The sequence below is a fragment of the Salmo salar genome, chromosome ssa19 (genome assembly GCF_905237065.1).
Source record: "Salmo salar chromosome ssa19, Ssal_v3.1, whole genome shotgun sequence".
In the NCBI taxonomy this organism is placed as follows: Eukaryota; Metazoa; Chordata; class Actinopteri; order Salmoniformes; family Salmonidae; genus Salmo; species Salmo salar.
The window spans coordinates 44160876-44188275 of NC_059460.1; the positions used below are offsets into that span (position 1 = coordinate 44160876).

At 46.2% G+C, this 27400-nt stretch overlaps 1 protein-coding gene across 5 annotated transcripts; it reads left to right on the forward strand.

Moving 5' to 3' along the window:
* Nucleotides 1–147: 147 nt before the first annotated feature.
* Nucleotides 148–26033, forward strand: LOC106578870 (SAP30-binding protein). Of its 5 annotated transcripts, XM_014158103.2 has the most exons (10): nucleotides 148–286; nucleotides 3643–3761; nucleotides 3884–3926; nucleotides 8903–8945; nucleotides 13904–13992; nucleotides 21786–21877; nucleotides 21978–22090; nucleotides 22176–22279; nucleotides 22605–22692; nucleotides 24801–26033. In XM_014158103.2, the coding sequence occupies exons 2-10, from the start codon at nucleotides 3676–3678 to the stop codon at nucleotides 24974–24976; spliced, it is 834 nt and encodes a 277-aa protein (XP_014013578.2). In that variant the 5' UTR covers nucleotides 148–286; nucleotides 3643–3675; the 3' UTR covers nucleotides 24977–26033. The 5 variants fall into 5 exon arrangements, with proteins under 5 accessions (XP_014013578.2, XP_045558316.1, XP_045558317.1 ...); XM_045702360.1 differs by having other exon boundaries at nucleotides 3643–3926; XM_045702361.1 differs by having other exon boundaries at nucleotides 3643–3926; nucleotides 24804–26033.
* Nucleotides 26034–27400: the final 1367 nt, after the last annotated feature.

Here is a 27400-nt window from a genome sequence, read left to right on the forward strand (position 1 = left end):
GTTTTTGTTCTTATTTTGTGAGGGCTAATAGTTGCCAGGGTCATTTTCCTTTTCCTTTCGTAGGTAGGCCGTGAATGTCCTCACACTCCAGTACAGTAGGTGACGGTGTATGCACCTAAAAGTTGGATGCGATCCGCCAACCAAATTCTAAAGAAGAAGAAGTGACGTCATTGTTATGCGACCAGTGAAGAAATGGCGAGCAGCAAAAATAGTGTACTTCTCTCTTCTTTGGCGGAGTATGGAGACGACTCTGAGCCAGATTCCAACCCAGAAACCGAAGAAACAGGTAGATAATTTACTTTAGCTACTTATATCAGAGCATGTGAGCGGAGTTGAGCGGTAAGAAATCCCGCACATCGCCCATGGAGCAGTGGGCGCTTCAACACCCATCTATTTGTGTGACTACCTGGACCCACCATTTGTTGTTTTTAAAGTATTGAAACCAAACCATATAGATTTGAATGAAAAGTATTTGAATAAACATGAAAAGGGGAATGTAAGAAGCGCAACATAATTTGAAATAGGCTACATGTCATTAATTAAACAGCATATAAACACTAGGTTTAGTGTTAGGTCAGGAGCCAGACAGGAAGCCTAAGAAGGAACGAACATGAATTATTTAGTCTATATTATTTCAAGGTTATAGCCTAAGAAGGAACGAACATGAATTATTTAGTCTATATTATTTCAAGGTTATAGCCTACGAATAAATAAATTGTGAAGCATTTGCGAGTGATACGCAATAGGTTGGTTGGGACATAAAGCGTTCAGCATTTAAACAACATTTCTTTGTGTTAAATCATTATAGTCTATAAATTGCCCATATAGGCTGTGACTTAGAATTAAATACAAATTAAACGAAAAATGACTTAGTACCTTTTTGAATGCATTTTTACAAACACGGGTTTGGTCAGTCTGTGGCATAGGCTCATGCGATGGTGCCTGGAGAGCATCAGGCAAGCAGCGGAGAATATCTTCTCTTCACCTGGAGAGCCACTGGGGAGCCTAAACACCCATTTGGACACTCTTGCCAGGCTGGGCAGAGATGCTAAACACCCTTTTGGACACTCTTGTCAGCCTGGGCAGGGATGCAGAGTTGTTTTTATTTTTCTATATGTAGGCCTAAAGGTTTTTTAGGCAAAATAACCCAATCAAAATGGAAATCTCCTTGAACATGGGAATATGGCAGGTCTATTGGGCCAATTATGGTCTATTGTATAGATCAGGGTTTATCAACTGGTGGGCCCCCCAAAGTATTAGATTGTTTTCATATTTTATTTCTTTTTTTACGACATGCAAAAAGTCCCAAATGCAATGTCCCAAGAAGCAAGTTGCTCTACCTAAATAATGTAAAAGTTACATTTTAACTTAATTCATGAGGAGAGAGAATACGGGAGACGGTCAACTAATAAAGCAGGCAGCAGGCCATTTTGTGGTGCTGAAACGTAAAGCTGCACACGATCTTGTGGATGTCGGGTGAGATGGATGGGATTTTAATGCGCAGGAAGTCCGACATGTGAAAGCAGGTTCCTGCGTTCATAGAAGAAAATGAGGACTCGCAGGTGTAAGTTGATCCAAACATTGTTAGCACATAAAAACGTTTCTGTATTGTGCTGTATTCCTCTGAGCATGCCACCAAAAACGCACGCAGGGACTCGGCACTCCTGTGCGCATCCCTGATTTGGCTCGACATCAGGAATTCAATCAGCTCAGTTTGAATTGCGGCCTCATCCAGCGAGGGTATTGTTTTCATAGCAAGGCGGGAGAATTCTCCACCTGGGCGGACTGTGAGAGGATCACGTACAAATACCCTTGGGCAATGCTGTAATCTTCAAATCTGGTGGAGAAGTTGTCCCTCAGCTGCTGATAAAATCTTCCACCACCTCTGTGACAATGCTGCGGCCTTGTCCATCTGTCTGTCGTTTCGTCAGTGTGCTGAAGTGCAGTAGCCTTCCAGATGACAAGTCCAAGTCGAACAACTCATTTTTTAGAGTTAAGGCCTCAAGTTTTTCCTCAATGTACATCACTGTTTTCACTCTAACTTGTAACTGCAGATTTAACCCATTTAAGTGACAGAATATGTCAGCCAAAAAAGTAGTCTTTGTAGCTTGCAGTTAATGCTCTGTGCGTCGGGCGTCTGTCTGGGCAGGAACGCCACTTTGACAGTGCCTCATTCTAAATAAGACACACTGGCTTGGCATTGGTAAAGGACGGTGAGATGATCGCATATCTCTCTGTCCATTCTTCGCAGAAACTTCGATTTTCATTATCCACTTTTCTTTTGATACTTTCTGAGAGCAGCATTCTCTCTTGCTATCAAGTTAATTGTTCTGAACGAATGTTGACCTTAAAAAAGGTAGTGTAGGCTACAGTAGGCTACGGTGACCTGTTTTCCTCCACCAATCAACGCACAGAGAAATAGACAAATAATATTTGAATAGAGACATCTGTGATTTTATGAGCGTAATGTTATATGCTAATTATGTGCATCACCGCACTCCCTCTCTTGCTCTTGGTCCTCATCTTTGTAAGCCACATTGATTTAGCACCTGTGTGTTTTTATCAGTTTCTTTATGAAAATATTTAGCGAACTCCATGACAGTAGCTAAAGCAAGGGGCAACAGTAGCACACAAGTAGACTACAGATGCATGCTGGGCCGGGCCTACCGGCCTACAAATAATATTTGAATAGAGACATCATGTACTCTGACTCTGATATTGCATAGAAATGAGAATTTCACACCCAAATCTGTCCTAACTGAGACGAAAGTGGTTACCTGAAACTCGCATTGTGTAGGTTCAACAATGTTGCTGGTTTGCTACCTACCTAAATACTTTATCGATGTGTTAATGTTATTTTTCTAATGACCTTTGTCCCACAACACGGTAAACAAACACTGAATTATTATTCGTTAACTAAAGGTGTTGTGTGAACCCCGTACAGAATATAGCTAACTTTCTGTGTGGATGGAATAGGGGCATGTCATCAGCCTGCTAACGTTCCTATCTAGTATCTGAATGTGTCTCGTCCCGCAACGAGCTATTACTCCACATTCCTCCACATTCCTCGCAAGATCCCAAAAGACGGAACACTCCGGCACCTTTATAAAATCAGCGTTGAATAAACTCTCATTTGAATTTTTAACTTATCCATATTACGTTATCTAAACTCACTCTACCGGTTGTCCGCCAAGTTCGTCATTAATATGTTATGCCGTTGGACATTTTAGAAAAAATATTGAAAGGTTGTTGTTGTTATTATGTAAACAGGCTTTTAAAAAGTTTGCATCACCTGACTGCATGCTCACGCGATATTGAGACTTGTTGAGTTTGTGCAGGCATGGTTTTGCTCGTGTGTCAGGTGATAGAAATCAGAAAGGCATTACCAGAAAAAAACGTGTCAATAATACTTTTCTGTGGATTTTTTTGTCTAAAATTTCCAATGGCTAAAGGACCAACCAATTTGACAACCAGTAGAATAAATTCAAATGACAGTTTATTCAATTTACTGCCTATACAAAATGTTGATGAAGTAGAGGCGGACCTAATCCCAGCAAGCTAGCTTGCTATTGGGTCAGGAACCCGGCAATTGAATCCTGTCATGTTTCCAACCTGATAACCAAGCTCTTTGTCATTCTGCAGAGATCCATGGAGTAGGTCTGGTGTCGGCTGCCTATGGAGAGGACGACATTGGTCGGTTTGAGGATGGCGACGACAAGGCATCTGGAGACGAGGACAGTGGGGAGAGCTCCCGTAACTCCGTCGGTTCTCTTTCTCTTTCCAACTTAGTCAGTCTTTTTCACACAGCACCCTGCCAGAGGTATTTCTCAGTGTGTTTTGGGTCACTCAGGGATGTTAACCCTTTGCATTCTTGTCTTTGTAGGAAATGGAGTCTGACGAGGGGGGGAGACACCGATGATTATAAGGTATTTGAACCCCCCCCTGATTGTCGAATGGTTTGGACTTATTTAATGTTTAAGGGGTCATGGGGCTCCCGAGTGGCGCAGCGGTCTAAGTCACTGCATCTCAGTGCTAGAGGCGTCACTGCAGATGCTGGTTCGATCCCGGGCTGTATCACGACCGGCCATGATCGGGAGTCCCATAGGGTGGCGGGTTAGGGGAGGCCGAGGTAGGCCGTCATTGTAAATAAGACTTTTTTTTCTTAACTGACTTGCTTAGTTAAATAAAGGCTAATAATAATCAAGATTGTCTGTGGGGTGCAAAGAGAAGTGAAGATGGTTAACATTCCCTGTAGGTGCCACTAGGGGGACTGTTGCTCTATTATACGATTTGTCTTTATTGGCTGATACTTGAAGTCACAAGCCTTGCTGGAAGGCTACTGCTATCACTATGTACTGGTTCTACTAACCTAACATATAGAATTGTTCTAAGAAGGTCAAACCAAGGATAATATAGCTATTTGATTTTGTATTTGAAAAAAAAATGTTTTAATCAAAAATGATTTGATGAAACATTGAATTTGGCCTTACTGCTATTAGCCCATAGAAACACATTGAATAACAGTTTCACTTCATCGAACAAAAAAAATCTAAAAGAAGTTTGTCCTGAAGTGTCTGTTCTATATCTGAGAGATATAAGAAGAATCAGGAAACTATTTGTATATTTTTTCACATTAATTTTACTCCTTATGTTTGGCACTAAACTATCTCCATATATACTGTACTTTCACTCATTGTTTTAACCTGGTACTGGGGACCTTCAGACTAGTCTTGTGAAGCTTGTGGGCATTCTAGAGAAAAACAACCGATAGAAAACCTGATGTCTCTAGCTTAAAATGACGGCTATTCATGAGGATTTGTTTATTATTCAAATTAGATTTCCGCGGGCCGTGGAGTGCTAGGTGCTACTCAAACAAACAGAATCATTACAGGGCCAGGGCCACTTTAATAACATAGCATTATGTGTGTGTCTGACAATTGGCTATGCTACGAGGGGCCTATGATCAGGCCCTGGATACAATTTGTCTGCAGAACTGTAGCATTTCATAACACAGGAAGGGGGGGTCAGGTGGAGGACTGGTGAGGTGTGTGTGTGTGGGGGGAGGTCAGGTGGAGGACTGGTGAGGTGTGTGTGTGTGTGTGTCTTTTCAGGTCAGGTGGAGGACTGGTTCAGTGTGTGTGGGGGTCTTGGAGGGGGGGTGGTGTGTGTGTCAGATGGACGACTGGTTCGGTGTGTGGGGGTCTTGGGGGGAGGTCAGGTGGAGGACTGGTTCGGTGTGTGTGGGGGTCTTGGAGGGGGGGTGGTGTGTGTGTCAGATGGACGACTGGTTCGGTGTGTGGGGGTCTTGGGGGGAGGTCAGGTGGAGGACTGGTTCGGTGTGTGGGGGTCTTGGGGGGAGGTCAGGTGGAGAACTGGTTCGGTGTGTGTGTGTGTTTGGGGGGGGGGTCAGGTCAGGTGGAGGACTGGTTCAGTGTGTGTGGGGATCTTGGAGGGGGGTGGTGTGTGTGTCAGATGGACGACTGGTTCGGTGTGTGAGGGTCTTGGGGGGGAGGTCAGGTGGAGGCCTGGTTCGGTGTGTGTGTTTTGGGGGGGGTCAGGTCAGGTGGAGGACTGGCTCGGTGTGTTGTCTTTATGTCAGAGGGAGTGCTTGAGTTATGGTAAACCGACCCAGAACCTGACAAAGACTAAATCCGTAATGTGTTTTCACTAGCTACTACTTGTTTACTCCCTGTCTTATGATTTGATCCTGTATGTAGCTACTGTTGCCTTAGTGCTGAGACCCACTGTTATGAGTAATGCCTTGTCAGCCACACCATTGGTCCCCACTTTGTCCTAAGGGCCGAACTCCGTAACTGTGCGCTAAGTCATATTCAACTGCTACATCCTTGCTATTGTATCTTACAAGTCATCTAGTGTTGGGTTTAGATGACGCTAGTTTCCCTTAGGGAGATGTATCTAGCAGTAGGCTCTTGTGTGACTGTTGCACATTGCTTACTGGTAATCTAAGGGAGTTAAAGGCTTAGCAGTTTGTTCAAACACGTCTTCAACTCTTAGCCAGAACTTACTGGTATTAGCTTGTTTGTTGCACAAGCGTTGATTTATCTAGCCTCTACGTTCTCCTATCCACTGCATATACAATGGCTTTGATTAGATTGAATTGAGAAAATGCCATATCTGTGTTAGACATATGTGTGTGTCAAATAACAGGAGTAGTAGAATGGATTTATAAGGTGATTCATTTATAGAGCAGGATGTATATGGTGGGATACTTTTACTCTGGCCTGCTCTCTTTAGAGGGACCAGGAGTGGACTACTGCCACAGACTAGAAGAACCATGATGGAACCATGATGGAACCAACACTCCTTCTCTCCTTGGTCAATGAGAAGGCAGTGGGGTGGAAAGCGATGGGCGGAGGAGGTGTTGTCACCAAATGTGTCACATTTGTCTCTTGATCGTGTCAAGGACAGTGGAGAAAGAGTGGGGGTTGTTTGACTGTTTCTTGCCCCCTCTCTACCACCTTGATCTGTGTTTTTGCCGATAGTGAATATGCAGTAACCCAGAATAATGTCAGTTTGGCTGCGCTGTTAGTTCTGTTGCTATAGTTTCCTCTCTGGCTGAAAGTGCCATTCATTACAGTGAGATGGGGGGCAGGGGGGGGAAGAACCTCTGGTAACCACACCCCTTCCTGGGTCCTCCTGTCCTACTTAGTTTGGCCCTCGGGCCCTCTTCATGACAATTCTTGGATGTGTCCATGCAGTTGCTAGGTGACTGGGTGGCAGAAAGTGTATGTGTTCCAGTGAATAAGAGCACTGTTCCTTTCTGCTGAACCCCAAGTTCTGGCGAAGACGGGACATATTTTAGAAGCTGCTCAGATCGCCCCACCTCCTGCCAAGCCCCTTTTTTCACTAGAAAACTCTGGGGAAGTAGATAAAGGTCTCATTGCCAAAACCCTGAAGTATCCCTTTAAAGGCCCACCTCAGAGGAAGTTGCCGCACCTATTTAGAGTACTTCCTGTCCTCCACCTCGAAGACTGACGCAGGCTGCTAATAAATATTCAGGAATTGGGGGTTGGGATGTTGTGGTGACTTCCACGTGTAGCAGAGAAATGACACCAAATAGGCCACTGACTGACAGCTGTCAGTCACTAGCTCGCACGCTAACCTTAGCCAGTTAATGAAAGTTACAATGCATTCGGAAAGTATTCAGACCCCTTGACTTTTTCCACATTTTGTTACGTTACAGCCGTATTCTAAAATGGATTCCATTGTTTTTCCCCCCTCATCAATCTGCACACAATACCGAATAATGACATCACAATATCCCATCATGACAAAGAAAAAACTGATTTTTAGAAATGTTTACTCAAAAAATGTAAAATAACAACAGAATTGACAAAAGTATTCAGACCCTTTACTCAATACTTTGTTGAAGCGCCTTTGGCAGCAATTACAGCCTCGAGTCTTCTTGGGTATGACGCTACAAGCTTGGCACACCTGTATTTGGGGAGTTTCTCCCATTATTTTCTGCAGATCCTCGCAAGCTCTGTCAGGTTGGATGGGGTTTCGTTGCTGCACGGCTATTTTCCGGTCTCTCCACAGATGTTCAAGTCCGGGCTCTGGTTGGGCCACTCAAGGACATTCAGAGACTTGTCCCGAGGCCACTCCTGCATTGTCTTGGCTGTGTGCTTAGGGTCGTTGTCCTCTTCAAATCAAATGGTATTTGTCACATGCGCCACATACAACAGTGAAATGCTTATTTACAAGCCCTTAACCAACAATGCAGTTTAAAGAAAAATAAGTTTCAAGAAAAAATAGATAAGTAAAAAAATAAAAGTAAGAATGAATTAAAGAGCAGCAGTAAAATAACAATAGTGAGCCTATGTACAGGGGATACCGGTACAGAGTCAATGTGCGAGGGCACCGGTTAGTCGGTTGGAAGGTGAACCTTTGCCCCAGTCTGAGGCCCTGAGTGCTCAGGAGCAGGTTTTCATCAAGGATCTATCTGTACTTTGCTCCGTTCATCTTTGCCTCGATCCTGATCAAGTTGTAGAAACATCTCAAGGATGATCAATGGAAACGGGATGCACCTGAGCTCAATTTTGAGTCGCTTAGAAAAGTGTCTGAATACTTATGTAAATAAGGTATTTCTGTTTTTTATTTTCAATAAATTTTCTAACATTTCTAAAAACCTGTTTTTGCTTGGTCATTATGGGGGTATTGTGTGTAGATTTCTGACTATTTGAATTTTATTTAATACATTTTAGATTATGGCTGTAATGTAACAAAATGTGACAGAAGGCACTGTATCAATGCATTGTCTAAATTGCACAGCTATGTATCACTTTGCAGCCAGTGTTTGTGATTGCCATGCTGGTAGGTTGCAATTAATCCCGGCCCTTAAACTAAACGTAGGCTTGAAAATAATTTGCGCATAAGACTCACGAAAACATCTGAAGTCAGACGTTTAGATTTGGCACTTCAAGCCCAAATATATCATACTTTGACTAAAACTTATTGACTTACATCATTGTGCAACATCGCGGGTAAGCTCTGGCCATTGTCTTATAGCTCAAAAAAGTGGATTCCTACTGGTATGGGCATTTTAACAAGAAGATGTATAACTGGTATGGGCATTTTAACAAGAAGATGTATAACTGGTATGGGCATTTTAACAAGAAGATGTATAACTGGTATGGGCATTTTAACAAGAAGATGTATAACTGGTATGGGCATTTTAACAAGAAGATGTATAACTGGTATGGGCATTTTAACAAGAAGATGTATAACTGGTATGGGCATTTTAACAAGAAGATGTATAACTGGTGTAATTGACAGTGCATCAACATCGACAGCAGCTGCGACGTTATGCTTCCTGGAGATCCAGGATAGTCCATGGTTCTTTTAGTGATGTGAAACCCCCCCTTTTGTGTGTTCTCTTCAGGAGATCCCAGAGGCAGAGAGGAGAGACCCCAATGAGCTGGTCGGTGAGTGTATATATACACACACACACACACACACACACACACACACACACACACACACACACACACACACACACACACACACACACACACACCACACACCAAACAGACAAATCAACACGTTTGCGATACAGACGGATACAATACAACTTGGTGTTAAATATTTCTTTATATTGTGGTAATTGAACATTAGATGCCAAAACTGTTTTTGGTTTGACTTAATGAGTAACTGATGTAGCTGGGAGTTCAGTAAGTCTTTGTCTTCAGACTGGGTAATTCAGCTTGTAAGTGTGTCATAGGGTAAAACCATTTGAATTCAATCATTTTAACAGCATCACTTTTGATTTTAAACCAAACTTTCCCATACACATTTGCCCATGGAAGAAGTGGTCAGAAAGGGACTTTTATGCCATAACATTCAGGAGATAATGGTGCTCAGAGTTGACCCATTTTGCATACCCTACCATACTATGAGACTTCCATGTCTTCATCACTGGAATATAATAGTTGTTTAATATCATTTAAAAGCTTACAACAGGGTTGTCTATTTTATAATTTCCCTCATCTTTTTTTTATGTCATTATTTTTACCTTTAACGTCAATTATCTAAAACCTGTAAACTCAGATTCTTTTCATATTGGCATATGTTGTAGCCTAGACCCTATTTTACATCTGAAGTTTTTGTTGTGCCCGCCATTGGTTGAGACACAACATGTTCTTAACCCAACCAGTCCCACTCATTTTAAACATTGCGTGTTTTTTAAAATTATTTTTGACCTTTATTTAACAAGGCAAGTCAGTTAAGAACAAATTCTTATTTTCAATGATGGCCTAGGAACGGTGGGTTAACTGCCTTGTTCAGGGGCAGAACGACACATTTTTACCTTGTCATCTCAGGGATTCGATTTTGCAACCTTACGGTTAACTAGTCTAACGCTCTAACCACTAGGCTATCCTGCCGCCCCGTGTTTGAGCTACAGACTTCTGGATTGTACCATTTGATTTGCCTATTTCTTCTGCGTCCGTAGATGCCAACTATTAGTATGTGTGATTAACGGAGGTTAATTAAGCTCCAGCGGTGTTTGTGAGACAAGGGCGGATCCCGAAGGGTTTTTTTTCAAAAACGTCTGTAGAGTCTGAATGATTTGAGCTACAAACTATTGATAGCTATTTGGAAGCTGAGACTCTCATGAGCACTCACATGTAACACAAGAGTCGTTAGACGGTAAGGGGTTCTTCTAAATAGAAGATGATAGGAAATCCCAGGACATGGTGTCTATAATACTGTAATAAGCTCACATAGTTGCTTTCACACGATTTAGCTGGTACACCATTTACTACCACAAAGATGGCCCCCAGTCCACCCACCGTTAAATGTCAACTTAAATGGTCATGTCTATTCTATTATCTATGTCTATGATTTCAATAGGTTTCCTATGGAGGATTGACAGTATAATTTAAAACAACAGATATTTCCATTCAAGTCAACATTCTCTGATGTGTGGATCTCCAACCATTTTTGTGGTACCTTTTTGAAAGTAGAAGTTTTTCCATTTTTGTACATTTATCAGCCTAACATGACACCCACCCTGTATTCAAGAGCACGTTGTGTCTCAGCTGATGGCGGGCCCAACACAGATACCTTAGATGATGTAAAATAGGGTCTAGGCTACAACATATGCTAATTTGAAAAGATCGGAGTTGACATGTTAAAAAAAAAAATTTATACTAATTGTTCATTGACGTGTGTGTGTGTGTGTTCAGAGCAGGAGAGAACACACTGCTCTATTAGGCCATTAAACAGTAGTACCAATCGGGTTGAAACCCAAATCATTTTCCAATCGTTTAGTTCGGAACAGAACCTTATTTTTTTTTTTCGTTCCGTTCTGATTCTGTTACTTGAAAAATGTTGTTATTGTCCGGTTTTCGGTTCTGTACCCTGAACCGGTTCCAACCCCTGCTACCTATCACTCCCTCTACTGTGTGTGTGTGTGTGTGTGACTGTCTCATAGTGTGTGTATACGTGTCAGAGAGGGAAACTGTGTGTACACACGTACGACCCCACATCCAGGTGCCAAATTTCACACACATGATGTAATACAACACTAATCTCCCGTGTCACGCCCAAACTCTACTTTATGGGAGAGAGGATGGATGTGTATGATAGTTATGTTTGACCATTTGGAGTGGTCTGAATACCTACCTAGAACTAAGATCAAATCAAAGTTTATTTGTCACGTGCGCCGAATACAAGTGTAGACCTTACAATGAAATGCTTACTTACAGGCTCTAACGAACAGTGCAATTTCTAAGTTAAAAAAAGATATAAGGTGAACAATAGCTAAGTAAAGAAATAGAAACAACAGTAAAAAAGACAGTGAAAAATAACAGTAGCGAGGCTATGTACAGGCACTGGTTAGTCGGGCTGATTTAGGTAGTATGTAGATATGGTTAAAGTGACTATGCATATATGATAAACAGAGAGTAGCAACAGTGTAATAGAGGGTTTGGGGGGGGTTGGGGGGGGAGCACACAATGCAAATAGTCCGGGTAGCCATTTGATTACCTGTTCAGGAGTCTTATGGCTTGGGGGTAAAAACTGTTGAAAAGCCTTTTGGTCCTAGACTTGGCACTCCGGTACCGCTTGCCATGCGGTAGTAGAGAGAACAGTCTATGACTGGGGTGGCTGGGGTCTTTGACAATTTTTAGGGCCTTCCTCTGACACCGCCTGGTGTAGAGGTCCTGGATGGCAGGCAGCTTAGCCCCAATGATGTACTGAGCCGTACGCACTACCCTCTGTAGTGCCTTGCGGTCGGAGGCCGAGCAGTTGCCGTACCAGGCAGTGATGCAACCAGTCAGGATGCTCTCGATGTTGCAGCTGTAGAACCTTTTGAGGATCTGAGGACCCATGCCAAATCTTTTTAGTTTCCTGAGGGGGAATAGGCTTTGTCGTGACCTCTTCACAGCTGTCTTGGTGTGTTTGGACCATTCTAGTTTGTTGGTGATGTGGACACCAAGGAAGTTGAAGCTCTCAATCTGCGCCACTACAGCCCCGTCGATGAGAATGGGGGCATGCTCGGTCCTCCTTTTCCTGAAGTTCACAATCATCTCCTTAGTCTTGGTTATGTTGAGGGAGAGGTTGTTATTCTGACACCACCCGGTCAGGTCTCTGATCTCCCTATAGGCTGTCTCGTCATTGTCGGTGATCAGGCCCCCCACTGTTGTGTCGTCTGCAAATGTAATGGTGTTGGAGTCGTGCCTGGCCACGCAGTCGTGGGTGAACAGGGAGTACAGGAGGGGACTGAGCACGCACCCCTGGGGAGCTCCAGTGTTGAGGATCAGCGTGGCAGATGTTGCTATCTACCCTCACCACCTGGGGGCGGCCCGTCAGGAAGTCCAGGATCCAGTTGCAGAGGGAGGTGTTTAGTCCCAGGATCCTTAGCTTAGTGATGAGCTTTGAGGGTACTATGGTGTTGAACTCTGAGCTGTAGTCAATGAATAACATTCTCACATAGGTGTTCCTTTTGTCCAGGTGGGAAAGGGCAGTGTGGAGTGCAACTTCTTTTCCCCCGTTTTCGGATCCATCCCTCATCTCAGACATATTTTGGGTCTGATCTGTTCCACCTGAAATCCGAATCGCCAAAACAATTCTTCACCTGGGTATTGATTTTCCCAAAAAATGGGATCCGTGAACGCCTGTAGCTTGAGGTAGGCCTAGTCAGAGTTGATCATATAGGGCTGGGACCTCTTGTGGTTTAGAGAGCTGTGATTCAGACCGCTGTCTGCTATGTTCCTGTTACCTCACACACACACACTGCAGGCTGTGTTCATGTAAAGCATGCTAGGGCGTATGACTCGTCTGACTCGGTATGGTATTTTCTACTGCTCATTAGTGTACTTGCAGCCAAGTGCATATTTGTGTGTAGTGTGTTGTCACTGAGTACATCATGACTCTGTAATGGCTTCTGTCTGTTGACTCTCTTATGTGTGTGTGTATCTCTGTGTGTGTCGTGTTCACAGTCCTGTCGGTGCAGTTAGCCAGTAGGAGAGGGTAATGCCCTACCCCTCCCTATAGGGGTTTGTCATACCCTCTCCTCTCCCCCCTCCTCCCCACCACATCCTGCCTTGTCTGTAGGTGAGAGGGGTAACGCCCTTCCCCTCCCTATAGGGGTTTGTCATACCCCTCTCACCTACAGACAAGGCAGGATGCGGTGGAGAGGAGAGGGTAGGTCAAGCAGGGTAGTGTGAGGGTTCGGGGTTTGCTTTTGTTTCCACCTTAGCATCAAACAAGACGAGAGAGAGAGAAGTTTGAAAATAAAGAAGAGAGTAAAGAGAGATTGAGGGGAGGGGGAGGGAGCCAGGAATGAGTTGGGTACATAGAGGAGCTTGTTGCCTACACACCATAGTGTATGTGACCTACGATACAGGCTAAAAGAGAACATCTGCGGTGTCGTGGTCCTAGAGGTTTAACTGATAGAAATGTTTTCATCTAAATTCACGCTCAGTCTTGTACCTTACTTATCTGTTCTCACATGCAAAGTTTACACACATTTTTGCTCAACCATTTAAAGCCTGTGATAGATTGACAGTGCTGAGTGCCCTCCCACTGATGAGGCTTTAGACTGATGGATGCCTGGCCTGGAGTCAGAAAGAGAAAGAAAGAAAGAAAGAGAGAGAGAAAGGAGGGAAGACTGAAAAAAGGGCATCCTCTCTTCTCTACACAAGCCCCAACATACCCTCCCTGACTGGGTGTGGTAACTAGGTCTCATACCAGGACCAGATGGTCCTGAACACCGCACACGCATGCAGAACAACCTTCAGTTCAGAATTGCGTTGAACATGTTGATTCAACACACTAGTTTTACAGACATGATTTCTGGGTTCACCTCTAAAGAATGTAGCTACTAGACTGTCTGTAGTCTGCTCTTCTGATTGGTTCTTTTTCTGTGTTTCCGCCCCAGCTCTGTTCTCAGAGAAAGTGAGGAACATGTCACCTGACAAGATCCGGATCCCCCCTGAACCACCAGGACGCTGTTCCAGTCACCTACAGGTACCCACAGCCTACTTACCTGTATCAGTCACCTACAGGTACTCACAGCCCTACTTACCTGTATCAGTCACCTACAGGTACTCACAGCCCTACTTACCTGTATCAGTCACCTACAGGTACTCACAGCCCTACTTACCTGTATCAGTCACCTACAGGTACTCACAGCCCTACTTACCTGTATCAGTCACCTACAGGTACTCACAGCCCTACTTACCTGTATCAGTCACCTACAGGTACTCACAGCCCTACTTACCTGTATCAGTCACCTACAGGTACTCACAGCCCTACTTACCTGTATCAGTCACCTACAGGTACTCACAGCCCTACTTACCTGTATCAGTCACCTACAGGTACTCACAGCCCTACTTACCTGTATCAGTCACCTACAGGTACTCACAGCCCTACTTACCTGTATCAGTCACCTACAGGTACTCACAGCCCTACTTACCTGTACCAGTCACCTACAGGTACTCACAGCCCTCCTTACCTGTATCAGTCACCTACAGGTACTCACAGCCCTACTTACCTGTACCAGTCACCTACAGGTACCCACAGCCCTACTTACCTGTACCAGTCACTTACAGGTACCCACACCTTCCACTCACAGCCCTACTTACCTGTACCAGTCACCTACAGGTACTCTCAGCCCTAGTTAACTGTACCAGTCACCTGAACTGCAAAGCTATATGACTAGCTATCACTCTTGCATACCTGTGCAATTCCTATTTGTCTAAAGGGGTCTGGTCACCTGTTCTAAACAACCATCACTTGCACATTTGTCACACTGGCCTACAGCACCTCCAATTTAGCAGTGACCCAGTAAGCTCTCTGTCAACAAGTAGTAGACTGCTGGAGAAGGACAGGTATGGTGTACAGGAGGGAGGGAGGACAGGTAGGTAGGTGTATGGTGTACTGGAGGGAGGGAGGACAGGTAGGTAGGTGTATGGTGTACAGGAGGGAAGGAGGACAGGTAGGTAGGTGTATGGTGTACTGGAGGGAGGGAGGGAGGACAGGTAGGTAGGTGTATGGTGTACTGGAGGGAGGGAGGACAGGTAGGTAGGTGTATGGTGTACAGGAGGGAGGGAGGACAGGTAGGTAGGTGTATGGTGTACAGGAGGGAGGGAGGACAGGTAGGTAGGTGTATGGTGTACAGGAGGGAAGGAGGACAGGTAGGTAGGTGTATGGTGTACAGGAGGGAGGGAGGACAGGTAGTAGGAAGGGAGGACAGGTAGGTAGGTGTATGGTGTACTGGAGGGAGGGAGGGAGGGAGGGAGGACAGGTAGGTAGGTGTATGGTGTACTGGAGGGAGGGAGGACAGGTAGGTAGGTGTATGGTGTACTGGAGGGAGGGAGGGAGGGAGGGAGGACAGGTAGGTAGGTGTATGGTGTACTGGAGGGAGGGAGGACAGGTAGGTAGGTGTATGGTGTACTGGAGGGAGGGAGGACAGGTAGGTAGGTGTATGGTGTACTGGAGGGAGGGAGGGAGGGAGGACAGGTAGGTAGGTGTATGGTGTACTGGAGGGAGGGAGGGAGGACAGGTAGGTGTATGGTGTACTGGAGGGAGGACATGTAGGTGTACTGGAGGGAGGGAGGACAGGTAGGTAGGTGTATGGTGTACTGGAGGGAGGGAGGACAGGTAGGTAGGTGTATGGTGTACTGGAGGGAGGGAGGAGAGGTAGGTAGGTGTATGGTGTACAGGAGGGAGGGAGGACAGGTAGGTAGGTGTATGGTGTACTGGAGGGAGGGAGGACAGGTAGGTAGGTGTATGGTGTACAGGAGGGAGGGAGGACAGGTAGGTAGGTGTATGGTGTACTGGAGGGAGGGAGGACAGGTAGGTAGGTGTATGGTGTACAGGAGGGAGGGAGGACAGGTAGGTAGGTGTATGGTGTACAGGAGGGAGGGAGGACAGGTAGGTAGGTGTACAGGAGGGAGGGAGGACAGGTAGGTAGGTGTATGGTGTACAGGAGGGAGGGAGGACAGGTAGGTAGGTGTATGGTGTACAGGAGGGAGGGAGGACAGGTAGGTAGGTGTATGGTGTACAGGAGGGAGGGAGGGAGGACAGGTAGGTAGGTGTATGGTGTACAGGAGGGAGGGAGGGAGGACAGGTAGGTAGGTGTATGGTGTACAGGAGGGAGGGAGGGAGGACAGGTAGGTAGGTGTATGGTGTACAAGAGGGAGGGAGGACAGGTAGGGGTATTTTTATTTGATTTATTTCACCTTTATTTAACCAGGTAGACTAGTTGAGAACAAATTCTCATTTACAACTGTGACCTGGCCAAGATAAAGCAAAGCAGTGCGACAAAAACAACAACACAGAGTTACACATGGGATAAACAAATGTACAGTCAATAACACAACACAAAATCTATGTACATTGTGTGCAAATGTCGTAAGATTAGGGAGGTAGGGCAATAAATAGGCCATTGAAGCGAAATAATTGCAATTTAGCATTAACACTGGAGTGAGAGAGGAGCAGATGATGATGTGCAAGTAGAGATACTGGGGTGCAAAAGAGCAAAAAAATAACAATATGGGGATTAGGTAGTTGGGTGGGCTATTTACAGATGGGCTGTGTACAGGTACAGTGATCGGTAAGCTGCTCTGACAGCTGATGCTTAAAGTTAGAGAGGGAGATAATAGTCTCCAGCTTCAGTGATTTTTGCAATTCGTTCCAGTCATTTGGCAGCAGAGAACTGGAAGGAAAGGCGGACAAAGGAGGTGTTGGCTTTGGGGATGACCAGTGAAATATACCTGCTGGAGTTTGTGCTATGGTGGGTGTTGCTATGGTGACCAGTGAGCTGAGATAAGGCAGGGCTTTACCTAGCAAAGACTTATAGATGACCTGGAGCCAGTGGGTTTGGTGACGAATATGAAGTTGTAGGTAGTATTTGGGGCTTTGGTGACAAAACGGATGGCACTGTGGTAGACTACATCCAATTTGCTGAGTAGAGTGTTGGAGGCTATTTTGTAAATTACATCGCTAAAGTCAAGGATCGGTAGGATACTCAGTTTTACGAGGGTATGTTTGGCAGCATGAGTGAAGGACGCTTTGTTGCGAAATAGGAAACTGATTCTAGATTTAATTTTGGATTGGAGATGCTTAATGTGAGTCTGGAAGGAGAGTTTACAGTCTAACCAGACACCTAGGTGTTTGTAGTTGTCCACATATTCTAAGTCAGAACCGTCCAGAGTAGTGATGCTAGTCGGGCGGGCGGGTGTGGGCAGCAATCAGTTGAAGAGCATTCATTTAGTTTTACTAGCATTTAAAAGCAGTTGGAGGCCACGGAAGGAGTGTGGTATGGCATTAAAGCTCGTTTGGAGGTTTGTTAACAGAAGGGCCAGATGTATACAGAATGGGGTCGTCTGCGTAGAGGTGGATCAGGGAATCACCAGCAGCAAGAGCGACATCATTGATATACAGAGAAAAGAGTCGGCCTGAGAATTGAACCCTGTGGCACCCCCAGAGACTGCCAGAGATCCAGACAACAGGCCCTCCGATTTGACACACTGAAGTCTATCTGAGAAGTAGTTGGTGAACCAGGCGAGGCAGTCATTTGAGAAACCAAGGCTATTGAGTCTGCCGATAAGAATGTAGTGATTCAGAGTCGAAAGCCTGGGCCAGGTCGATGAAGATGGCTGCACAGTACTGTCTTTTATCAATGGCGGTTATGATATTGTTTAGGACCTTGAGCGTGGCTGAGGTGCACCAATGACCAGCTCGGAAACCAGATTGCATAGTGGAGAAGGTACGGTGGGATTCGAAATGGTCAGTGATCTGTTTGTTAACTTGGCTTTTGAAGATTTTAGAAAGGCAGGGCAGGATGGATATAGGTCTAACATTTTGGGTCTAGACTGTCTCCCCCTTTGAAGAGGAGGATGACCGCGGCAGCTTTCCAATCTTTGGGGATCTCAGACGATACGAAAGAGATGTTGAACAGGCTGGTAATAGGGGTTGCAACAGTTTCGGGTGATAATTTTAGAAAGAGAGGGTCCAGATTGTCTCGCCCAGCTGATTTGTAGGGATCCAGATTTTGCAGCTCTTTCAGAACATCAGCTATCTGGATTTGGGTGAAGGAGAAGCGGGGGGGGGGGTCTTGGGCCAGTTGCTGCGGGGGGGTGCAGAACTGTTGGCCGGGGTAGGGTAGCCAGGTGGAAAGCATGGCCAGCCATAGAAAAAGGCTTATTGAAATGATCCATTATCGTAGATCTATTGGTGGTGACAGTGTTTCCTAGCCTCAGTGCAGTGGGCAGCTGGGAGGAGGTGCTCTTCTTCTCCATGGACTTTACGGTGTCCCAAAGCTTTTTGGAATTAGTGCTACAGGATGCAAATTTCTGTTTGAAAAAGCTAACCTTGGCTTTCCTAACTGACTGTGCATATTGGTTCCTGACTTCCCTGAAAAGTTGCATATTGCGGGGGCTATTCAATGCTAATGTAGTACACCACAGGATGCTTTTGTGCTGGTCAAGGGCAGTCAGGTCTGGAGTGAACCAAGGGCTATATCTGTTCTTAGTTCTATATTTTTTGAATGGGCATGCTTATTTAAGATGGTGAGGAAAGCACTTTTAAAGAGCAACTAGGCATCCTCTACTGACAGGATGAGGTCAATATCCTTCCAGGATACCTGGGCCAGGTCGGTTAGAAAGGCCTGCTCGCTGAAGTGTTTATTGGAGCGTTTGACAGTGATGAGGGATGGTTGTTTGACCACGGACCCATTACGGATGCAGGCAATGAGGCAGTGATCGCTGAGATTGTGGTTGAAGACAGCAGAGGTGTATTTAGAGGGCAAGTTGGTCAGAATGATATCTATGAGGGTGTCCGTGGTTACAGATTTAGGGTTGTACCTGGTAGGTTCCTTTATAATTTGTGTGAGATTGAGGGCATCTAGTTTAGATTGTAGGATGGCCGGGGCGTTAAGCATATCCCAGTTTAGGTCACCTAACAGTACAAACTCTGAAGATAAATGGGGGGCAATCAATTCACATATGGTGTTCAGGGCACAGCTGGGGGCTGAGGGGGGTCTATAACAAGCAGCAACTGACTTATTTCTGGAAAGGTGGATTTTTAAAAGTAGAATCTCGAACTGTTTGGGCACAGACCTGGATAGTATGACAAAACTCTGCAGGCTGTCCTCTGCAGTAGATTGCAACTCTGCCACCATTGGCAGTTCTATCTTGTCGGAAAATGTAATTGGGGATGGAAATATCAGCATTTTTGGTGGCCTTCCTAAGCCAAGTGTATGGCCTACTGGAGGCAGGACAGGTAGGTGTATGGCCTACTGGAGGCAGGACAGGTAGGTGTATGTATGGCCTACTGGAGGCAGGACAGGTAGGTGTATGTATGGCCTACTGGAGGCAGGACAGGTAGGTGTATGTATGGCCTACTGGAGGCAGGACAGGTAGGTGTATGTATGGCCTACTGGAGGCAGGACAGGTAGGTGTATGTATGGCCTACTGGAGGCAGGACAGGTAGGTGTATGTATGGCCTACTGGAGGCAGGACAGGTAGGTGTATGTATGGCCTACTGGAGGCAGGACAGGTAGGTGTATGTATGGCCTACTGGAGGCAGGACAGGTAGGTGTATGTATGGCCTACTGGAGGCAGGACAGGTAGGTGCATGTATGGCCTACTGGAGGCAGGACAGGTAGGTGTATGTATGGCCTACTGGAGGCAGGACAGGTAGGTGTATGTATGGCCTACTGGAGGCAGGACAGGTAGGTGTATGTATGGCCTACTGGAGGCAGGACAGGTAGGTGCATGTATGGCCTACTGGAGGCAGGACAGGTAGGTGCATGTATGGCCTACTGGAGGCAGGACAGGTAGGTGTATGTATGGCCTACTGGAGGCAGGATAGGTAGGTGTATGTATGGCCTACTGGAGGCAGGACAGGTAGGTGTATGTATGGCCTACTGGAGGCAGGACAGGTAGGTGCATGTATGGCCTACTGGAGGCAGGACAGGTAGGTGCATGTATGGCCTACTGGAGGCAGGACAGGTAGGTGCATGTATGGCCTACTGGAGGCAGGACAGGTAGGTGCATGTATGGCCTACTGGAGGGAGGACCGGTAGGTGTATGGCCTACTGGAGGGCGGACCGGTAGGTGTGTGGTGTACTGGAATTGGGCTGGGTATGAGATAAACACTGGTTTCCAGGTAGTACATTTCCTCTCCTGCCAATGCCTGAGCTTCGTTCAATGCCAGCTGCCAGGCAAGCAGCATTCTGCAGTTGTTGGTAAATGTTCCACAATGTTCTGCTGGAGAGCAGAGTCCTCCAGTGAGAGAATAACATCAACATGTAGGAAAAGACCAGCAGGTCATCTCACAGTGGTCAGCACTCTGTCACAGTCCACAATCCTCCTCTCTCGACAGTCTCTCTGACTCTGGTCCATCGTTTCCCTCAGAAATAAGTTTGCATTCCTATGTAGACATTGCCATTATGCACAGATCTAGGATTAGCGTATCCTCCCAAAATCTTAGTCCGATCCGTAAGGGAGAAGTCTGCCAAACTTAGTGAAGTGAACATAACTCTTGTTGGGTAGGTGTTGGGGCAGGTGAGGGTGTGGCTGACTGACTGAGTGAACAGTTCAGCACCATATAGCGTTGCCTCAGGGTGTGAACACACCCTAACACCCCTCTATCTAGTGAATCAGTGATGATGAATCACTATCTGGATATTCTTCACCTCAGGCTGCATCTAACACCAGCACACACACACAGGAAGGGGACTGTTTGACTCGGGGCCCATGCGGAGCCAGGTTTTAGTCTGTCTTGTGTTTAGTACAGTGAAGGGGAAAAGTATTTGATCCCCTGCTGATTTTGTACGTTGGCCCACTGACAAAGAAATGATCAGTCTATAATTTTAATGGTAGGTTTATTTGAACAGTGAGAGACAGAATAACAACAAAAAAATCCAGAAAAACGCATGTCAAATATGTTGAGATCTTGCATGGAGCCCCAGGCTGAGGGAGATGGACAGTTCTTTTGTGTTTCTTCCATTTGCGAATAATCGCACCAAGCTGCTTGGTGATGGTCTTGTAGCCCATTCCAGCCTTGTGTAGGTCTACAATCTTGTCCCTGACATCCTTGGAGAGCTCTTTGGTCTTGGCCATGGTGGAGAGTTTGGAATCTGATTGATTGATTGTTTCTGTGGACAGGTGTCTTTTATGCAGGTAACAAGCTAAGATTAGGAGCACTCCCTTTAAGAGTGTGCTCCTAATCTCAGCTTGTTACCTGTATAAAAGACACCTGGGAGCCAGAAATCTTTCTGATTGAGAGGGGGTCAAATACTTATTTCCCTCATTAAAATGCAAATCAATTGATAACATTTTTGACATGCGTTTTTCTGGATTTTTTTGTTATTCTGTCTCTCACTGTTCAAATACACCTACCATTAAAATTATAGACTGATCATTTCTTTGTCAATGGGCAAACGTACAAAATCAGCAGGGGATCAAATACTTTTTTCCCTCACTGTAAAAGCTCATCATTTTGAACAGCCGTCACTACCATTGTTTCTCCGAAGAAGAGCTGTTCAACACTTCCATTGTCCTAGTACTTGGGCCAATTGAACTGACTGTTCTGAGTACTGTAGATACAGTAGTGCCATTACATTCCAATCCTCCATCTTGTCCGTTTTAAGGATAATTTATCATAGTGGATCCCCCAGGCTCCAGTTGACTGGCCCGGCTCCCTGGTTACCAAATATTTCCCTGAGGTATTAGGAACTTGTAGTAGGAACTTTCCTAGTGGGGATTTGAAACCTGTGTTACCGATGAGATATGTTGGTTTTCTGTCAACAGGTGAAGATCCAGAAGCTGTATGAGAAGAATCTACATGGAGACTTTGACACAAACAACCACATTCAGAGGAAAAAAGAGTTCAGGAATCCCAGGTACACACACACACACAGATTCCTAGAGTTATGATCCTATCGATGATACACATGTTGCTTTTCCAAATACATTTGCTGACATGTCTTTGTGTCTATCCAGTATCTATGAGAAACTCATCCAGTTCTGTGGCATAGATGAACTGGGAACCAACTACCCTAAAGACATGTTTGATCCTCACGGCTGGTCAGAGGACTCTTACTATGAGGCACTGGGTAAGGAGGTCATTGGTGCGTTGGTGGCTGTATGTGCTTGCCAGTCAGTCCTATCAACTGAACAGTTTTCGTTCTCTCCCTGCAGCCAAAGCTCAGAAAGTAGAGATGGATAAACTGGAGAAAGCCAAGAAGGACAGGACGAAGGTGAGGACCACAGGCGTTTTAGTTGACTTGAAGAGGCCACCCGAGGTAATGTAAATTACAATACACACATTTTCAACCCCCCTCACAAAACTAACCCGTGCCTTCCTCTAACCACATGCTCAATCTCTGTTATACCAGTACAGAGAAAATAGCTTTTCCAACACTGTACGTTTACTGTGCTCCTGTTTCACTAATCACAGACAGGGCTGTTCTGTAATCAGTCTGTGCGTCAGGGGCATGTTGCCACAGACTGCCTGTACTTTATGTTCAAGTATCCTGCCAAGTGATTAAGTGTCACCACAACAGCCAGTCAGCACCGCCCAGCCCTCTGCAGTACGAGTGTGATAGTGTTTTGTCTTCTCTCTCCTAGATTGAGTTTGTGACGGCCACTAAGAAGGGCAGCAACCCCACCAACGCAGCAGTTCCCACAACCAATACTGCTGCTAGTACAGTTACAGGTACACACAACTACAGCGCCTTCAGAAAGTAATCATACCCCTTGACTCATTCCACATTTTGTTGTGCAACAGCCCCCACACTATAGAAACATTATCTTCCCTGATTTTTAGTGTGACCTTCCTAAAAGAGAAAAAAACGTAAGATTATATCTTGTTCCCGGTTCTCTCCCTTTCACTATTTCTTTCAATTTCAATTCAAAGGGCTTTATTTACATGGTGAAACATATGTTAACATTGCCAAAGCAAGTGAAATAGAAAATAAAAGTGAAATAAACAATAAAAACTTAACAGTAAACATTACACTCACTGAAGTTCCAAAAATAATAGACATTACAAATGTCATAATGTATGTATGTATGTATGTATGTATGTATGTATGTATGTATGTATGTATGTATGTGTGTGTGTGTGTGTGTGTGTGTGTGTGTGTGTGTGTGTATATATGTGTGTGTATATATGCGTGTGTGTGTTGTAATGATCTGCAATAGTTAAAGTCAAAAGGAAAAATAAATTAACATAAATATGGGTTGTATTTACAATGGTGTTTGTTCTTCACTGGTTCCCTTTTCTTGTGGTAACAGGTCACACATCTTGCTGCTGTGCTGGCACACTGTGGTATTTCACCCAAAAGATATGGGAGTTTATCAAAATTGTATTTGTTTTCAAATTCTTTGTGGATCTGTGTAATCTGAGGGAAATATGTGTCTCTAATATGGTCATACATTTGGCAGGAGGAAGTGCAGCTCAGTTTCTACCTCATTTTGTGGGCAGTGTGCACATAGCCTATCTTCTCTTGAGAGCCAGGTCTGCCTACGGTGGCCTTTCTCAATAGCAAGGCTATGCTCACTGAGCCTGTACATAGTCAAAGCTTTCCTTAAGTTTGGGTCAGTCACAGTGGTCAGGTATTCTGCCACTTTGTACTCTCTGTTTAGGGCCAAATAGCATTCTAGTTTGCTCAGTTTTTTTGTAAATTCTTTCCTATGTGTCAAGTAATTATCTCGCGCGTGCTCTCCCGCACTCCCGCGCTCGCTCTCCCGCTCTCGCACTCTCCCTGCTCTCTCCCGCTCTCTGTGCTCTCTCCCGCTCTCTGTGCTCTCTCCCGCTCTCTGTGCTCTCTCCCGCGCGCGCTCTCTGTGCGCTCTCCCGCGCGCGCTCTCTGTGCGCTCTCTGTGCGCTCTCCCGCGCGCGCTCTCTGTGCGCTCTCCCGCGCGCGCTCTCTGTGCGCTCTCCCGCGCGCGCTCTCTGTGCGCTCTCCCGCGCGCGCTCTCTGTGCGCTCTCCCGCGCGCGCTCTCTGTGCGCTCTCCCGCGCGCGCTCTCGCTCTCCCGCGCGCGCTCTCGCTCTCCCGCGCCCGCTCTCGCTCTCCCGCGCCCGCTCTCGCTCTCCCGCGCCCGCTCTCGCTCTCCCGCGCCCGCTCTCGCTCTCCCGCGCCCGCTCTCGCTCTCCCGCGCCCGCTCTCGCGCTCTCGATCTCGATCTCGCCCGCTCTCGATCTCGCTCTCTCCCGCTCTCGCTCTCTCCCGCTCTCGATCTCGCTCTCTCCCGCTCTCGCTCTCTCCCGCTCTCGCTCTCGCTCTCTCCCGCTCTCGCTCTCTCCCGCTCTCGCTCTCTCCCGCTCTCTCTCGATCTCGCTCTCTCCCGCTCTCGCTCTCTCCCGCTCTCGCTCTCTCCCGCTCTCTCTCGATCTCGCTCGCTCTCTCCCGCTCTCTCACGCTCTTGATCTCTCTCCCTCTCCCGTTCTCGTTCTCTCCCGTTCTCGATCTCGCTCTCTCTCCCGATCTCGCTCTCTCTCGTTCTCTCCCGATCTCGCTCTCTCTCGTTCTCTCCCGATCTCGCTCTCTCTCGTTCTCTCCCGATCTCGTTCTCTCCCGATCTCGCTCGCTCGCTCGTTCTCTCCCGATCTCGCTCGCTCGCTCTCCCGTTCTCGCTCGCTCGCTCTCCCGTTCTCTCCCGATCTCGCTCGCTCTCTCTCCCGTTCTCGATCTCGCTCTCTCTCCCCTTCTTTGCGTTCTCTGACCTCGCTCTCCCCCATCCTTGCTCTCTCTCCTGTCCTCTCTCTCGCTCTCCCTATCCTCTCTTTCTCACCCGTCCTCTCTCTCTCCCTCACCAGAAGCTCAGAAGAGGAAAAGTAAGTGGGACTCTGCGGTGCCCGTGACCCTGGCCCAGCCCGCCCTGCTCACTACCACGGCAACCCTGCCAGCGGTTGTCTCCGTGACGACCACCGCCAGCGGAACCAAGACCACCGTAATCTCTGCCGTAGGCACCATCCTGAAGAAAGCCAAGTAGTGAACAGGGAGGAAGTGTGTGTTTTGGATGGATGAGAGGATGGATGAGAACGTGTGTAAGCGAGAGAAGTGTGTTGGTGTGTATGGTCCTGTATGACTGTATTGCTATGAGAGAGAATGTCTTCCGACAATATGGAATATTTCTATATTCATCTAGCCATACAAGACTTCTGCATCTCTCCTTCTGTCTCTGGGATGTTGGATCTACAGCATATGGTGAAAGGACTCCATCCTGTCTCTGGGATGTTTGATCTATATCATATGGTCAAAGGACTCCATCCTGTCTCTGGGATGTTTGATCTATATCATATGGTCAAAGGACTCCATCCTGTCTCTGGGATGTTTGATCTATATCATATGGTGAAAGGACTCCATCCTGTCTCTGGGATGTTTGATCTATATCATATGGTCAAAGGACTCCATCCTGTCTCTGGGATGTTTGATCTATATCATATGGTCAAAGGACTCCATCCTGACTTGAGATTTAATAAGACTCTTTGTCTGTACATTTTTATTTATATCAATGTGAGATTCCTCTTTCATCCAGCTCACCAGTCAGCACCCTGTTGAAGTTATGCATTGATCTGTTTGTGTTTCTGTCAGCTAGAAACTGGGTTTAGATGTTAGCTAAAGACTGTCCATTGGGAAAACCATCCTACCTAGGAAGTAACCTAGTTATGGCATAAGTTAGTCTCATGTCTGAAACTTGAAGTTAGTCTCTCTTCCATCCTCCAGTAAAGTGGTTTCTTACACTATCTACCCACCTGTTATGGTAAAGTATATATTTGTATTATTTTTGGCCTCTACAAAATTTCTGTTCTACCCACAGTGTATATATGGGCTGTGTTTTGACCATGTACTGGAATGTGGTCTAGTGAAGATGAAAGGGGAATACTCAGACTATGGATATTTGCATCAACGTTCCTTGCCTCATTTAATTTTATTTTAAATGGCCTATTCAAAGAGCTTAGGGGGAATCATTTTTACAAATGTACATATATATCGCTGATGATGATGGTGGTATGGTCAATAAAATAAACGTCATACTGCCTTTTCAATCGGAGTGTGCGCCCGTTCTTGTACACTTGTCTTGGCTTCAATAGCATCTGTCTTTCATACATAATGTAAGATAATAGTACACTGCTCAAAAAAATAAAGGGAACACTTAAACAACACAATGTAACTCCAAGTCAATCACACTTCTGTGAAATCAAACTGTCCACTTAGGAAGCAACACTGACAATACATGTCACATGCTGTTGTGCAAATGGAATAGACAACAGGTGGAAATTATAGGCAATTAGCAAGACACCCCCAATAAAGGAGTGGTTCTGCAGGTGGTGACAACAGACCACTTCTCAGTTCCTATGCTTCCTGGCTGATGTTTTGGTCACTTTTGAATGCTGGCGGTGCTTTCACTCTAGTGGTAGCATGAGACGGAGTCTACAACCCACACAAGTGGCTCAGGTAGGGCAGCTCATCCAGGATGGCACATCACTGCGAGCTGTGGCAAGAAGGTTTGCTGTGTCTGTCAGCGTAGTGTCCAGAGCATGGAGGCACTACCAGGAGACAGGCCAGTACATCAGGAGACGTGGAGGAGGCCGTAGGAGGGCATCAACCCAGCAGCAGGACCGCTACCTCTGCCTTTGTGCAAGGAGGAGCAGGAGAAGCACTGCCAGAGCCCTGCAAAATGACCTCCAGCAGGCCACAAATGTGCATGTGTCTGCTCAAACGGTCAAAAACAGACTCCATGAGGGTGGTATGAGGGCCCGACATCCACAGGTGGTGGTTGTGCTTACAGCCCAACACCGTGCAGGACGTTTGGCATTTGCCAGAGAACACCAAGATTGTCAAATTCGCCACTGGCGCCCTGTGCTCTTCACAGATGAAAGCAGGTTCACACTGAGCACGTGACAGAGTCTGGAGACGCCATGGAGAATGTTCTGCTGCCTGCAACATCCTCCAGCATGACCGGTTTGGCGGTGGGTCAGTCATGGTGTGGGGTGGCATTTCTTTGGGGGGCCGCACAGCCCTCCATGTGCTCGCCAGAGGTAGCCTGACTGCCATTAGGTACCGAGATGAGATCCTCAGACCCCTTGTGAGACCATATGCTGGTGCGGTTGGCCCTGGGTTCCTCCTAATGCAAGACAATGCTAGACCTCATGTGGCTGGAGTGTGTCAGCAGTTCCTGCAAGAGGAAGGCATTGATGCTATGGACTGGCCCGCCCGTTCCCCAGACCTGAATCCAATTGAGCACATCTGGGACATCATGTCTCGCTCCATCCACCAACACCACGTTGCACCACAGATTGTCCAGGAGTTGGCGGATGCTTTAGTCCAGGTCTGGGAGGAGATCCCTCAGGAGACCATCCGCCACCTCATCAGGAGCATGCCCAGGCTTTGTAGGGAGGTCATACAGGCACGT

Coding starts and splice junctions, on each gene's coding strand:
- LOC106578870 (XM_045702360.1), top strand. CDS start 193: ATGGCGAGCAGCAAAAATAGTGTACTTCTCTCTTCTTTGGCGGAGTAT. Junction 8,946..13,903: donor AGACCCCAATGAGCTGGTCG/GTGAGTGTATAT, acceptor TTTCCGCCCCAG/CTCTGTTCTCAGAGAAAGTG. Junction 22,280..22,604: donor ACTTGAAGAGGCCACCCGAG/GTAATGTAAATT, acceptor TCTCTCTCCTAG/ATTGAGTTTGTGACGGCCAC.